This window comes from Garra rufa, chromosome 25 (genome assembly GCF_049309525.1).
Source record: "Garra rufa chromosome 25, GarRuf1.0, whole genome shotgun sequence".
Classification (NCBI taxonomy): Eukaryota; Metazoa; Chordata; class Actinopteri; order Cypriniformes; family Cyprinidae; genus Garra; species Garra rufa.
Window position 1 is genome coordinate 27,255,731 of NC_133385.1, and position 17,407 is coordinate 27,273,137.

The 17,407-nt window shown below is 35.3% G+C and overlaps 1 protein-coding gene across 1 annotated transcript in view; it reads left to right on the forward strand.

The window, feature by feature from the left end:
• The window catches only part of tln2b (talin 2b), a 153,624-nt gene extending 140,213 nt beyond the window's left edge, over window positions 1-13,411 (forward strand). Inside the window, exons 52-56 of the mRNA XM_073831436.1 lie at window positions 1,666-1,791; window positions 2,334-2,396; window positions 2,496-2,678; window positions 3,042-3,167; window positions 7,926-13,411. Coding sequence (XP_073687537.1) covers window positions 1,666-1,791; window positions 2,334-2,396; window positions 2,496-2,678; window positions 3,042-3,167; window positions 7,926-8,054 — 627 coding nt within the window. The 3' untranslated portion in view covers window positions 8,055-13,411. The remainder of the gene's footprint in view (window positions 1-1,665; window positions 1,792-2,333; window positions 2,397-2,495; window positions 2,679-3,041; window positions 3,168-7,925) is intronic.
• The last annotated feature ends 3,996 nt before the right edge of the window (window positions 13,412-17,407 follow it).

A 17,407-nucleotide genomic window follows, 5' to 3' on the forward strand; every position in this document is an offset into this window, starting at 1 on the left:
ATTCATACCCCTGGCAAATTCTGACTTAAAGTTACTTTTATTTAACCAGCAAGTTTTTTTGATTAGAAATTACACAGATGTCTCCTAGAATATAATAAGACAATGTACAAAAGGCATTATTGTGGAAAAAATTATTACTCATCTTTTATTTACATTTGAATAAAAAGTGGCATGTCCAAAATTATTCATACCCTTCTCAATAATCAATAGAGAAGCCTTTGGCTATTACAGCAATCAAACGCTTCCTATAATTGTTGACCAGCTTTTTGCATGTCTCCACTAGTATTTTTACCCATTCATCTTTAGCACAGATTCTTAATTAGATTTAAGTCAGGACTGCAAACCATTTCTTCACCACTTTTGCTGTGTGTTTTGGGTTGTTGTAGTGCTGAAATGTCCACTGGTGCCCAAGGCCAAGTTTCTCTGCAGACTGCCTGATGTTGTTCTTGAGAATTTTGATGTAATTTTGAACCTAATGTACACCCCCAAAACATTAGGTTCCCACCACCATGTTTGACAGTGGAAAAAGTGACAAACCAACAGCAGAGAGCTTCTGTTTTTCACCTGTTGAGTTGATTAAAACAGCTGTTCCCAATGAATCAGAGTGATTGAGATGCTTTAGAACAGCTTGGACTATTTGGAATGGTATAGAACTTTGGATTTTCCCATAGACTGTGACAGTTTGCAAAGGGTATGAATAATTTTGGACATGACGCTTTTTGTTCAAATGTAAATAAAAGCTGAGAAATATTTTTTTCACAATGATGCCTCTTGTACATCGTCTTTTTATCTTTTGGGAGAAGCCTGTGTCATTTCCGGTCAAAAAAAAAAAACTTGCTGGTTTAATAAAAGTAACTTTAAGTCAGAATATTATATATATATATATATATATATATATATATATATATATATATATATATATATATATATATATATATATATAGTGCACAGTATGCATTGCATTTGCCAAAATGTGTTTTATAGAGCCAATCCACACTGCATGGATTACTATATCCCACAATGCAATTTTCTCAACCTTCCATTTCCAGTGTCACATTTCATAAAAAGTAGCATTCTGTGCAAAGTGTACATGCTACATACAAGAAATGTATTACAAGCTGACTAGTAGTATGCTATTCTTAACAAACTATTACTCTTTATTTGTATAGTGGAACATATATCAGTGTTTGGGATGTGGTGTTTGATTAACCAGTTAACATCTGATATGAAATTTACTTTCTGGGACCAATACAGCATGTGTGTTGCTAAATAAATATTTGTTAGGATATGACAGTATTTGACCAAGATACAACTATTTGAAAATCTGGAATCTGAGGGTGCAAAAAAATCGAAATATTAAGAAAATCACCTATAAAATTGTCCAAATGAAGATCTTAGCAATGCATATTACTAATCAAAAATTAAGTTTGGATATATTTACGGTAGGAAATGTACAAAATATCTTCATGTAACATGTTCTTTTGCAGTTCCAGTTTAAATCTTTTTGAAGTATTTATTAGAATAGATAAAGCATTTCATCTTTATAATAATTAACATTGTTTGAAGGTAATATCATGGTTTCATGACGAGCTGTTAGTCTGCAGTGAGGCAGTTAATAAGGTGACAATCCACCAGCAAGTATCTCTTGCTTTCTTGTTTTCACAGCAAGCCGATGAGTCTCTGAACTTTGAGGAGCAGATCCTGGAAGCGGCGAAATCCATCGCTGCAGCAACCAGCGCTCTGGTCAAATCCGCATCGGCCGCTCAGAGAGAGCTTGTAGCACAGGGCAAGGTACTAAAATCATTTTAACACATTTTTATTTTTGACATATGAAGCTTTCTACTTTTACAGTATTGTCTTTACCATTAAAAATAGTGTAATTGAACATTTCTTATTGAAATTACTGAAATACATGACGCTTAAAGGTATAATTCACCCAAAAATTTTAATTCTGTCATTAATTACTCACCTCCATGTCGTTCCAAAACCATAAGACCTTCGTTCGTCTTCGAAACACAAATTAAGATATTTTTGATGAAATCCGAAATCTTTCTGACCCAGAAAGGTAGCAGAGACATTGTTAAAACAGCCCATGTGACATCAGTGTTGTAAATTTATGAAGCTACGAGAATACTTTTCGTGCACAAGACAACAAAAATATCGACTTTATTCAACAATTTCTTCTGCCTATGCAGGGTCATAAAGTTCTCAGATTTGATCAAAAATATCTTAATTTGCATTCCGAAAATGAACAAAGGTCTTATGGGTTTGAAACAACTAAAAATAAACCATAAAACACTGACACTTTTTAATATTTTTGGTATTTCATGTAGGTGGGCTCCATCCCTGCCAATGCAGTAGATGATGGCCAGTGGTCCCAGGGTCTAATATCAGCAGTAAGTCAAAGTTATCACCATTGTAACTAACTAATGTGAAGTTCCTTTGATGAGAACCATCAGCTAAATGACATTAATTTGAATCATTCTCTCTTTTAGGCCCGGATGGTTGCGGCCGCCACTAGTAACCTGTGTGAGGCTGCTAACGCTTCAGTCCAGGGTCACGCCAGTGAAGAGAAGCTCATTTCCTCTGCTAAACAGGTGGCGGCTTCCACCGCTCAACTGTTGGTGGCCTGTAAAGTCAAAGCAGACCAGGACTCAGAAGCCATGAGAAGATTACAGGTTACAATTACTTAAATAATACAGTACAAACCACAAAACCAGTCTTAAGTAGCACAGGTATATTTGTAGCAATTGTACGGGTCAAAATTATCGTCTTTTCTTTTACGCCAAAAATCATTAGGATATTAAGTAAATATCATGTTCCATGAAGGTATTTTGTAAATTTCCTACCACAAATATATCAAAACGTAATTTTTAATTAGTAATATGCATTGCTAAGAACTTCATTTGGACAACTTTAAAGGCGATTTTCTCAATATTTTGAGTATTATTTTCATAGAATGACTGGTTTTGTGGTCCATGATCACAGATGAGATCTAAGTGAATTATTCAGTAAAAAATAATGGCTTTATATTTGCACAGGCTGCTGGTAATGCAGTCAAAAGAGCGTCTGACAACCTGGTGAAGGCAGCGCAGAAAGCAGCCTTCGATAAAGCCGAAGACGACAGCGTTGTGGTCAAAACAAAATTCGTAGGAGGAATCGCTCAGGTGAGATTCCTTCCATGTTCCACAGAGAAAAACAAGTATGTTTTTAAAGCGGCTTTTGACTATCCCTCGACTTCTAAAGTAATGCAGCTCAATTAGAAAGAGATTTGACATTTCAAACTGCATTATGGATCTACAAAGCCATCAGTGGGATTTGAAAGCCGCGGTTTTGTACCAAGCATCCACAGCTGGCATGTTACGCTGGGCCGCTGTATCCACAAACAGCTCATGTTCACGTTTCATCCCGGGCCAGATGCACATTAATTAAAGACTGCGTGTCTGCCTATTCAAAGCTTCCGTCTTTCCAGAATGCCTTCATGTTTTGTCTTCTTCTTGAGAGGGCACTGGAATATTCTGAACATCTGAGAAAGCCCATCGAGTGGATGGCGTGAGTGTTTGCGTGCCAGCACAACAAAAAGCTTTTTGCACTGAGTCAGCCCCTTTTCAGAAGGTCGAGCCTTGATCTATGCGTCCCATTCCTTAAATCCACAAAAATGTTACTCTCTTTGGAAAATAACGGGATGTCTATTGCAGATCCAGTCGTGTTTTTTTGCAGCGCAGTTATGCTAAAATTACACATTCCAGTAAAGAATATAAAGCATTTTCTCTGTCACTGAGACAGCAGCAGAAGGAAAAACTCATTTAGTAAAAAAAAAAAATGGAAGGAAAATCATCCCTTGGCTATAATATGTAAGTGTTATTTATGTAGCATTATACCGTAAACGATTTGCCTTTCTTCACCTAAGAGCACTGATTTAAAACAATCAGTTTGTAGATTTGTAACTTTAACATTGTATACAAACATTGGCACTCATTCATAAAACATGAAAAGAAAGAATTTCTGTGCACATTGTTTCTAAAACAATTCGTAAGTTGTTGCGTTAATACTTGAAACAGCAGGATAAATCTGTGTTAATCATTCTTGCGTAAACTGCATTCATCTGCTATTGTTGTGCAAGCTGCCGTAATGATTTGTAGTCATGTAAAAAAAAATTACGTACAAAATAGTAGTAATTGTTAAAAAAAAAACATTCTTATTTAATTTGTTGCATTTGTCACATTCATGCATAAAATAAGCAGAATTAATGTATTTAAACTATTCTTACATAAATTTAATTCATATAAGTTATTTCATTCATCTGCATTTGTGGTATTCATGCAATACAAACAAACCTGGATAAAACATTATTGCTTAAATTGGCACATACTACTACTTTGCACGGTATGCAAATTTTCTATAGATAATGAAAATTTTGGACCTTAAGACTAAATTCAAAAATAGGTGACAAAATGAACACTAATTCATATCATTTTTTTAATGGATGCAAAAAGAACAAGTTTGTAAACATTCTTGCGTAAATTGTATTTATCTGCTTTTGTCCCATTCAGGTATCACAAATTTGTGTCAACGTTTTTTTAGTATATTTTAGCATTCATGTCACATTAATTGATGGAACATGACCAAAAAGAATTTATAGTCATCTTTCATGAAACTATTCTTGAATAAATTGCTGCATTCATGTCACACTCATGCGTGAAACACAGGCAGAATGAATTTGAATAAATCATTTGTTAAGCTATTTTTTATGTAAATTGTTGTAAAAAATTATCTATTGTCAAACCAGTCTTATTAAAGACACTTCCAAAACAAAATTTTACATATAATTTACTCCCCTTGTCATCCAAGATGTTCATGTCTTTCTTCAGTCGTAAAGAATTTGTTTTTTGAGGAAAACATTTCAAGATTTCTCTCCATATAATGGACTTCTATGGTGCCCCCGAATTTAAACTTCCAAAATGGAATTTAAATGCAGCTTCAAAGGACTCTAAACGATCCCAGCTGAGGAAAAAGGGTCTTGTCTAGCGAAACGTTCGGTTATTTTCTAAAATAAATTGACAATTTATATACTTCTTAACCTCAAATGCTCATCTTGTCTAGCTCTGTGTCAACTCTTTCTATTCCGGTACATGACAGTTAGGGTATGTCAAAAAAACTCCCATCTCATTTTCTTCTCCAACTTCAAAATCGTCCTACATCGCTGTTTTACCTTTTTTTTGCAAATGGCGTTTGTTCTTCTTTTTAGACATACCCTAACTGTCTTAGAGCTAGACAAGATGAGCATTTGAGGTTAAAAAGTATATAATTTGACAATTTTTTTTAAGAAAATAACCAATCGTTTCGCTAGATACGACCCTTCTTTCTCAGCTGGGATCGTTTAGAGCCCTTTGAAGCTGCATTTAACCTGAATTTTGGAAGTTCAATTTGGGGGCACCATAGAAGTCCATTATATGGACAGAAATCCTGAAATGTTTTCCTTAAAAAACATAATTTCTTTACAAATGAAGAAAGAAAGACATGAACATCTTGGATGACAAGGGTGACAAATGTTTGTTCTGGAAGTGATCTTCTCCTTTAATGATTAATGATTGCATTAATTTCAGATTCATGAGTGAAACAAGCAGAACGCATTTTTTCCAAATCATTCTTGCTGAAATTGTACTTTTTAGCATTTGTCGCATTCATGCAATGCAAGCAAAACAAATTTGTGTAAATGTTTTTTAGTACATTTTTGCATTAATGTCACATTACTTCATGAAACATGACCTGAATTTGTGTTCATCTTTAAAAAAAAACATTCTTAGATCAATTTTGGCATGGAAGAATGAAACAAAAATGAATTTGTGTAAACCATTCTTGCCTAATTGCCAATCGCATTCATGTCACATTCATGAACAGAAATAATTTCTGTGTCAATCTTTCTTACATCAGTAGTCATAATCATGTCGCATTCATGCATGAAACAAGCAAAATGAGCTTGTGTAAATCATTTGTGAAACCATGTTTACATTGTTGCACTCTTGTTGCATTCGATCTGTCGTAATCATTCATAAACTAAGCATAATTCTAGACTTTAAGCTGTTACATTTACTATTTACAGTGGGTTAAAAAAGTATTGGTCCCTTAATGATTTATTTATTTATTTTTTGCATGTTTGTCACACTTTAATGTTTCAGATCATCAAACAATTTAAATATTAATCAAAGATAACACAAGTAAACACAACATGCAGTTTTTAATTGAAGGGTTTTTTTTATGAAGGGAAAAAAAATCCAAACCCACATGGCCCTGTGTGAAAAAGTGTTTTTTCACACAGGGCCCCCCGTAAAAACATAACTGTGGTTTATCACACCTGAGTTCAGTTTCTCTAGCCACACCCAGGCCTGATTAGTGCCAGACCTGTTCGCAATCAAGAAATCACTTAAATATGACCTGCCTGACAAAGTGAAGTAGACCAAAAGATCCTCAAAAGCTACACATCATGTTGATATTTAAAGAAATGGAACAAATGAGAAAGAAAGTAATTGAGATCTATCAGTCTGGAAAAGGTTATAAAGCAATTTCTAAAGCTTTGGGACTCCAGTGTACCACAGTGAGAGCCATTATCCACAAATGGCGAAAACATGGAACAGTGGTGAACCTTCCCAGGAGTGACCGGCCGACCAAAATTACCCCAAGAGCGCAGCGACGACTCATCCAAGAGGTCACAAACGACCCCACAACAACATCTAAAGAACTGCAGGCCTCTCTTGCCTCAGTTAAGGTCAGTGTTCATGACTCCACCAAAAGAAAAAGTCTGGGCAAAAATGGCCTGCATGGCTGAGTTCCAAGACGAAAACCGCTGCTGAGCAAAAAGAACATAAAGGCTTGACTCAGTTTTGCCAGAACACATCTTGATGATCCCCAAGACTTTTGGGAAAATACTCTGTGGACTGACGAAACAGAAGTTGAACATTTTGGAAGGTGTGTGTCCCATTACATCTGACATAAAAGTAACACAGCATTTCAGAAAAAGAACATCATACCAACAGTAAAATATGGCGGTGGTAGTGTGATGGTCTGGGGCTGTTTTGCTGCTTCTGGACCTAGAAGACTTGCTGTGATAAATGGAACCATGAATTCTGCTGTCTACCAAAAAATCCTGAAGGACAATGTCCGGCCATCTGTTCGTGACCTCAAGCTGAAGCGAACTTGGGTTCTGCAGCAGGACAATGATCCAAAACACACCAGCAAATCCACCTCTGAATGGCTGAAGAAAAACAAAATGAAGACTTTGGAGTGGCCTAGTCAAAGTCCTGACCTGAATCCTATTGAGATGCTGTGGCATGATCTTAAAAAGGCGGTTCATGCTCGAAAACCCTCCAATGTGGCTGAATTACAACAATTCTGCCAAGATGAGTGGGCCAAAATTCCTGCACAGCGCTGTAACAGACTCATTGCAAGTTATCGCAAACGCTTGATTGCAGTTGTTGCTGCTAAGGGTGGCCCAACCAGTTATTAAGTTTAGAGGGCAAACACTTTTTCACACAGGGCCATGTGGGTTTGGATCTTGTTTTCCATTCATAATAAAAAACTTCATTCAAAAACTGCATGTTGTGTTTACTTGCGTTATCTTTGATTAATATTTAAATTTGTTTGATGATCTTAAACATTAAAGTGTGACAAACATGCAAAAAAAAAAAAAAATCAGGAAGGGGGCCAACACTTTTTCACACCACTGTATATCACATTCATTTTTGAAACATTGTAAAATGTTTGTAAAGCGATTGTAACGTACATTTTTACATTCTCATGTCATGTCACAGCAGAAGGAATTTTTTTACAAATTGCTCGTAATTTACACAATCATGTTTTGAGTGATTTCTGCACATTTTTCAAGAATTCCACCCATTCAGTGACTAAAAGCTGTGCATTATTTCCAGATCATTGCAGCACAGGAGGAGATGCTCAGAAAGGAGAGGGAGTTAGAAGAAGCCCGGAAGAAACTCGCCCACATCCGACAGCAGCAATACAAGTTCCTCCCCAGCGAACTGCGAGAAGACCAGAGCTGAACACGTCTCGTCTAATCGGACGCGATATCCATGATTGTTACGGATGAATGGCTGCTCCTTATATGCAGAGCTAGAGATGTCACACGTTATTGGTTGTGTAACTGTCAGGTGACTTGTTGAAGTTAAATGTGATTGGTTCATGTGGGACTATAGCGCCACTGATTGGCTATAAGTCGGGGTATGAATGGATTTCCTCTTACATAGGGCTAATATTTTATGTTCTTGTTTTTTTTAATCATGTATTATGGTGTAAAGCACTTGTTAGGGGTTTGTTTGAGCGTGTGTGTCTGACTGTGTCTTACGTATCAATAGTATGCCACACATTGGCGATAGCTTACCATAAGAATCTCAATAACTAATCCTACACAATGTCAGTACGTCATGTTTTATAACACAACCAATGTGAAACTATTAATATCTAAGGCTGACGGCTGAAAACCAGACAAAATTTATGAAGTTTGACGTCAGACCGTAAGCTTTTATTATTCGCTCGAGTTCTGACTCGCGTGACGATAAGCTTCTATCGCCTCTAGAATGCACTGCTCGATTCATACATATCCCACTCTAGAACTGTATTATGTTAGTAAGGTTATGAATTCTTGGTAGTTGTAAGGAAAGAATGTACTGGTGCGCTTTGTCGTGTTATTTATTGTTAGCAGAATTTTAATAGAGTAGCTTCCGGCTTCTCTTTGCGTTTGTAGGTCTAGTTGGGGGCTCAACTTAGTAAGGAAGTATCATGTCTTTCAGTTCTTCCGATTCATGCTAATTTTTTCATTCAGTCCTCTCTTCATACTTCAGCTGTAGCCCAGATTGTTAGAGCTATCAAACGATTAATTGCGATTAATCGCATCCGAAATAAGTTGTGTGTATATCAATGTTTTTAAAATATATACATGTATGTGTGTGTATTTATATTTACATGATAAATATACACACACATATATTATGTAAACACAATCTTTTATTTTGGATGCGATTAATCGTGATTAATCGTTTGACAGCCCTATTTCACATGATTCCTCTGTGTGTCTAAACTTAGTCAGGTGGACAGAAATGAATGAGGTTTGCCCAAACACAATGGATATGTTCGGAATAATATGCTACCATACTAAAATTTTTATATTCCACAATGCAATGTGCTTTTTTTAATTTGCAGAGTACTGAATGAACAAGAAGTAATATCAGCCTCAGTTTTGGCTGATTTCAAATTGAGATGCACCAGTTTTTTAATGTTTTTTTAAAGAATTCTCTTGTGCTCACTGAGCCTGCATTTATTTGATAAAAAGTACAGCAAAAACAGTAAAATTCTGAAATATTTTTACTATTTAAAATAACTGTGTTCTATTTTAATTTATTTTTAAATTTTAATTTATTATTGTGATTTCAAAGCTGAATTTTTAGCATCATTACTCCAGTCACTTCCTTCAGAAATCATTCTAATATTCTAAATTGGCGGTTAAAAAAAACATTTATTATTATTATTATTATTATTATGTTGAAAACAGCTGAGTAGAATTTCTTCAGGTTTCTTTGATTAATAGAAATAGAAATCTTTTGTAACATTGTAAATGTATTTATCATCACTTTTGAACAATTTAAAGCACCCTTGCTAAATAAATATATTAATTTCTATTATTTCTTTCCCCCAAAAAATAAATAAATACTTACTCCAGGCTTTTAAATGGTATAGTGTATAAAGTTACAATTTCAGATAAATGCTGATCTTTCTATTCATCAAAGAATCCTGAAAAAAAAAAAAATGTACTCAGCTGTTTAAATATTGATAATAATTATAATATAAATATTAGAATAATTTTGGAAGGATCATGTGACTGGAGTAATGATGCTAAAATTCAACTTTAAAATTACAGGAATAAATTACATTTTAAAATGTATTTAAATAGAAATCAGTTATTTTAAATAGTAAAAACATTTCAAAATTCGACTGTTTTTTCTGTACTTTGGATCAAATAAGTGCAGGCTCGGTGAGCAAAAGAGACTTCTTTAAAAAAACATACTAAAAAAAGCATACTTTTTTTATTTGCGTCAAAATTAGATAAAAATCCAAAAAACCTTTTGAAAATGGTCTGAATTAAATGTGCATAACGAGTTCATGTGTCAACAGTATAACACATTACTGTTTGCATACTATTTTTAAAATAATAGACCGTAATTAGTTGGGCTGGGTATAAGATATTGATTTCTCGATTTTAATCGATTCTCATTTTTACGAAATGATATTAATCTTTAAATCCCAAGAATCGATTAGTCTAGCCTGTTTTCAGTTAATGCATGGAACATTGTAGTGCCTCCCAATCCATCGCAATAAGCTTTGTGCTTTGCTACTTTTGATATGAAACAAAGTCTCATATTTTATTGCATTTTATTGCAGTATTCAAACAATAAATGTGCCACTGTCACTGTGATGAATCACTGTAGCGCCTCAGTTAAAGAGAAGCAAAGAAATGTGAACTGATCATTTCCTCCACTTTAATTCCAATTTCAATGTGAGATAAACATGAATAAACCTCTGATATATCGTTCAGTCAGTGTAATGCACAAAGTTAAATTGTTAAAAGTTAAAAGTAATCAATTCAATCAGAAATTCAATCGAATTGCAAGCATGTAAATCAGAATCAAATCGAGAAATTTGAGTCAAAACCCAGCCCTAGTAAACAGTGGATACTATGAAGTATGCAATAAGCAGAATGCTAGTATTTCATTCCGAACATAACCTGCATGTAGAGCTGCGAAGGAAGAAAAAACGTTACACAAATTGTGCCAAAAAGGCTATGTGGCGAGGTCATGTGATGACAATGTAGCATAATTAACGTTTTAAATGTTTATCGTTTAATCTTAATAATCCAGACTGTTTCACATACAGTTGAGGTCAATACTCCTTGTAGAATCTGCAAAATGTTAATTATTTTACCAAAATAAGAGGCATCATACAAAATGCATGTTATTTTTTATGTAGTACTGACCTGAATAAGATATTTCACATAAAAGACATTTACATATATAGTCTAAAAAAGAAAATAGTTCAAATTTATAAAAATGGCCCTGTTCAAAAGTTTACATACACTTGATTCTCAATACTGTATTGTTACCTGAATGATCCACAACTGTGTTATTTTGTTTAGTGATAGTTGTTCATGAGTCCCTTGTTTGTCCTGAACAGTTAAACTGCCTGCTGTTCTTCAAAGAATTTGTGGGACCTGAAGGATTTTTCTGGTTTTTCAGCATTTTTGTGTATTTGAACCCTTTCCAACAATGACATGATTTTGATCCATCTTTTCACACTGAGGAAAACTGAGGGACTCATATGCAACTATAACAGAAGGTTCAAACACTCGACGATGCTTCAGAAGGAAAAATGATGCATTAAGACCCAGGGGTGAGAACTTTTGAACTGAATAAAGTTGTGTACATTTTTCTTATTTTGCCAAAGTCTCTTTTTTTTATTTAGTACTGCCCTTCAGAAGCTACTGAAGATACTTACATGTTTCTCAAAAGACAAAATAAGTTAAATTTACCCTGATATTCCAATTCAAAAGTTTTCACCCCCTGGCTCTTAATTAATGCATCGTGTTTCCTTCTGAAGCGTCAGTGAGCGTTTGAACCTTCTGTAATAGTTGCATATGAGTCCCTCAGTTGTCCTCAGTGTTAAACGATGGATCTCAAAATCGTACAGTCATTACCGAAAAGGGTCAAAATACACAAAAAATAAAAAACATAAAAAAAATTTAAAAAAAGAATTTGTTGGACCTGAAGGATCGAACGGTTCAGGACAAACAAGTATCTATCAAGTAACTATCACTAAACAAAAAACAAAAAAAACAGCTGTGGATCTTTCAGGTAACAACACATTATTAAGAATGTTGTAAAGTTTTGAAGAGTATTTATAAATTCAACTATTATTTTCTCTTGTGGACTATATGTAAACGTCTTTTAAGTGAGATATCTCACTAAGGTCAGTACTAAATAAAAAATAACATGCATTTTGCATGATCCCTCTTATTTTGGTAAAATAATTAATATTTAGCAAATTCTGCAAAGTGTATGTAAACTTTTGACCTCAACTGTACTACTGTAAAACAATAATAAGCAGTATACAGTATATACTGTGCAGTATGCAGTACGCGCTAGTATTCCATTCAGAACGCAGCCAGATTCTCAGTGTTGTACTTCTATCACAGTTCTCATAAAACAAATACGCTTGCATTTCTAGTCTTTTTGAGATCTACTTTTAAATAGATCAACTTCCTGTTTGAGATTGTACCTGCATGGCTGTTAGGAGCACAGCAGGAAGCGCCACATCAGTAGCTTTGTTGGATTCAATGGCATCAGTGTAGTCTTACCTGCAACTAACACATTTCTGCTTATAGTGTAAATTGTGTGTTTTTGGCAAGAAAATCCCATCTTTTACGAGGGTGTAATTCTCGTTTCATTTCCTGTGTCGAATAACACGTGGCACTTAAAAGATGAGAACTGACTGTTGTGACTTCAGATCTGGACTGCATTGTGTCATAGTGCCTTATTCTGACTTCTTCAGTAGCTCAGTGTGTAACAAGTTGCTCTTTTATGCTGCTTGTGGACCAGATCTCACTGGAATTTCATGTTGAAGTGTTTCGGATCAGCAACAGAGCTCCGTCTACCAATACTGAGCGAGTATAAGCATCGTCCGTCGTCAGATGAGTGAAGCAGATGTCCTTGTCCTGTTTGAACTATAGCTTTGGATGTGTACAGAGTTGTTTTCCAGTCTAATGGAGACTAAATCTGACACCCATTGTGCGGCCTGTTTGATTTTGTTCTGCAATATTGTACCTACTGAGGCCTAAAGATGCACTTGCCTTGGCAGGCCGCTATACTGCCGTACGATGAACTATTTAGATGTTTAGATGTATAGCTTCACTACAAAATTAACAAACCACGAGTAGGAAAAAGAAGGATGTGATTGTTTTTGTCAGCACTGACTGCTTTCAGCTTGTCCACGTGAAGAAGAATATTAAAATGTCCCAAAAAAGAACAAGGTTATCTTGCTTTTCATTTCAATAAAACACTATGTAGAAGTTTTGGGTTTTTTTGGTCACTTCGAGTTATAGCTATAATGAAGATATTGCAATATGTGGTTGAACGTGGTGTCTTTAAGTGGAGCCGAAGAAAACAGCAAGAACTATCGCCTTCTTTGGAAATAGAGTTAGGGCTGTCTTTAATCAACTGACATAGTGACATTAATAATAATAATATTAATAATGATGATAATAATGAACATTAAAATGCTGTATGTATAATATTTATCTGGTCACGAAAGTATTTTTTGTATTGCCCTGAAAATAAAGAGTTTCAACAAAGTATTACTTGTGAAAGCATATTTTGTTTTACATTTTAGGGGTGATAAACTCCTCGCTGTTTAGGAAGTTTAACTGCCTGCTGATCTTCAGAAAAAAATTCTTTGGTTTTTCAGCATTTATGTGCATTTGAATCCTTTCCAACAATGACTGTAGGACTTTGAGATCCATCTTTTCACACTGAGGACAACTGAGGGACTCATATGCAACTATTACAAAAGGTTCAAACGCTCACTGATGCTTCAGAAGGAAAAACCATCCGTTAAGAGCCGAATGAAGATGTGTACATTTTTCTTAATTTGCCTAAATATCATATATTTTTTTTTTTTTCATTTAGTTCTGCCCTTCAGAAGCTACAGAAGCTACATGTTTCCCAGAGGACAAAATAAGTTGCATTTACCCTGATCTTCAAATTCAAAACGTTTCCACCCCCTGGCTCTTAATGTATTAATTTTCCTTCTGGGGCACCAGTGAGTCTTTGAACTTTCTGTAATAGTTGCATGAGTCCCTCAGTTGTCCTCAGTGTGAAAAGATGGATCTCAAAATTATATAGTCATTGTTGGAAAGGCTTCAAAAACACATAAAAGATGGAAAAACAAAATAATTGGTGGGACCTGAAGGAATTTTTTCTGAAGAACAGCGTGCAGTTTAACTCAGAGAAGGCAAGGGAGGCAATGCTTCCTCAAAAGATAGGATGAGAAAAATATGTGTAGTACAAAAAAACGGCAATATTACAAAATATAACGTTAAAAAGTATAAATCGCTTGTTTTATCCAACAGCGACACCAGCAGCAGGGTTGCCAGGTTTTCACAACAAAACCCGCCCAATTGCTACTCAAAACTAGCCCAATGGCATTTTAAGGGGGGTCCCCTAGTAAAAATGGCGTTGGGGGGTAAAATACAAGTTATTAGGAGGGGTTCATATTCCAGGGGATAAATATAACGTTATTGGGGTCGTTTCAACCCGTGGACATGAAAAACCACCTGCGGCAACAGTGTTAAAGTAGCCCATATCCGCGGGAAAACTTGGCAATGGCAACACTGACCAGCAGGAGTCCACATCTCTCTTGCCTCCCCTGAGTTTAAACAGAGGCCTCCATCGCGATATGACTGGTTATGTTCCGCTGTGATTGGCTCATGCGATAAATCCCGCCTCTTGGTGAGCTTTCACGTTCGCGAATCAGTCTGAAAATGGCGTTAATCGGAAGAGTAATTTTAAAAAGTAAGTAAACAATTTACACACTTAGATAACCACTTCGCTACGTCAAAATACGACTTAAAATGGCATGAAAACATAATCTGGGTTTTTAGTGAGTAAACAGCTTGGTGAAATTTAAAGTAAATCATGTCTGTGACTAATATGTACTGAGCTTTGATGACTGACGATCTGAAAATTTCAAAAATAGTTAAAAGTTAACTATTAAAAAGAATAGCTGAACATAAGTTCACAAATAGATGGTTTGCACTTATGTCATGGCTTGGTCAGTTACCCGGACGTGCGGCCATAGGCTATTGGTGATACTCGGATGTAAACAATAGCATAAATTGCACGGTTAATGTACTACTGAATATGTTGTTCTGCTAATTTATATTGTCTTAACCACAGAAAAACGTGTGGAAGCTGCTAAATCATACAGAGAAGGATTTTGTAAGCAGGACGACTCAATATTTTGACAAACTAAAGTTAATAGGTGGTAAAGATACATACAAGGAGTATTAATTAAGATATTAACCTAATATTTCACCTACCTGACTGGAAATGATAAGAACAAACACAAATGTTGTCAAGATTCTTGCCCTAGAAATCCTGGTTCAGTTTGGCCAACCACAAATGCTGGGTTACCTCAGACAGTTTTTTGCACTCTCCTCCTTGATTTGTTATAACTTTTGTCAGTCTGTAGTACTCCAAATGTTTTTCCCGGTCTGACCGATTAGTACAGCCCAAAACATGACAACAATTGATCATTTTCAGCAGCAATAATCAGCAAAATATGCGACTTTTGCTCGGTTCAGTGGCATTGTTTACGTTCTGTACTGCCGATATTAGGCTAATCCATTTTGCGTCGTAAAACACTATAAAATATGTTTAAATCGTTACTGCCTTGAGTTCTTATTTTGGAATAAATGTAAAATGCTTAAAAAAGCTTAAAACACTAACTTGATGAGATTCATATTTTAATAAATATTTTAATTAATTATTAAAGGGGTTTAGTAAACAGAAAAACAATACTGTTAAGGTTCTATCTTTAAAAACATTGACTAGAATTATCTACAAACGTTTCTTTAAATTTAGCATAAATCAAAAACAAAAACAAAAAAACTGTTTTCTGTTGCTGTTGCCGTTTTGAATACTCCTGTAAGTGTGTCCGTGTGCATTTTTGATGCAATTCTTCACCGAAGCAGACTAAATCTGTCGTTTACTCTGTGTTAAGTGGACTATGGTAATTATATCCAAGTACACGCTTAAACCAAGCAAACCCTCACAGTGTTTTGACGACCATTATAAACATTCAGGCACAGAAATCTACTCACATCCTTTCACTTACATTTTCTGCATTTTATTCCACCAGCATAATTAATATCATCCGTGCAAACGCTGTTTGTGTACCGCGATGTGACACATTCTCTCCAGCAGGTGACGCTGATACTTCTTCACATATTGTGGTCTCGGTCATTCTGGGGATTATATTGCGGATGGCCAAATTACAGTCTGTGTGACCAAAAAAGGACATGTGGCAGCTTTTGCTTCGACTCCTGACGGCGAACTATAAGAGAACAAAATGGAAGGATAAAAAGAGCCTTAAAACGTGCTTTCATTAAGTGATAATCAAGAAATTGAAAGCTACTGCTGATATGAGGTGAGACAAAAACACACATACATTATTTAGTCTTTTTTTATTAGTATCCATTAGATCCCATTCTAGATATGAAGGCTGGACAGAGGAAGTCCAGCAGACTAGAGTAATATAAAGCTTGTCTAATGAACACCATATTAGGCTGCTAAAGTGTGTTGAATGAGTCCAGCCTACTTTAAAAAAAAAAAACGTGCAGACATTAGGTCTCTACAAAATGCACACCATACAGTATATCCCAGTAAAAGGAGGGATGTTGATTTTGGCTTTTGGCTCAGATTCAGTCCAAAACCCTTTTTCTCCACTACATAAATCTTAATGTTCACTAAATATCATTGTTCATATAGAGGGTTTGCACTTACTTCACGATTTGGCCAGTTATTCAGATGCACGGCCATATTAGCAATACTCAGATGTAAACAACAGTATGGATTGCAGGTTAATTGTTTTGTTAATTTACTCTGTCTAAACCATGGAAAAAACACATGGAAGCTGCTAAACCATATAGAAAAGCACTTAGTAAGCAGGACAGGGTGCAATACTTTAATAAAATCTATTATTAATTAAGATATTAGCCTAATATTTCACCTACCTGACTGGAAATGATAAGAACAAACACAAATGTTGTCAAGATTCTTGCCCTGGAAATCCTAGTTTAGTTTAGCCAACCACAAACGCCTTTTGCTATAACTTTTGGCAGTCTATTGTACTTCAAATATTTTTCCCAGTCTGACCAATTAGTACAATAATTGACCATCTTCAGTAGCGATTAAAAGCAAAATATGCGAGTTTAGTTTGGTTCACTGGCATTGTTTACGTTTAGTGCTGCCAATATGGTCAGTTGATGATGGGTTGTGAAAAATAATGTGTGCTAATATTCAAATGAATGAGCTGCGCATGCCGTACTGTCAGATTCCTGTCAGCCAGACACATTTTTGTGAAATTAGAGGCTTTGTTTAGATTGCTGTATAGCCGTACCACAGGAATGACGCTGGTATTGAAAGGGCAGCGGTCGCATTTCTGTCTGATATGCTTCAGCGATTTATGACTCACGAAGCTGCTAATGTTTGAAGTTTTGTAATATTTGTTGAGTAGAAAAGCTCTTTGAGAATCTTACACACAGGAATTTATTTTTACAAACTTGGTTCTT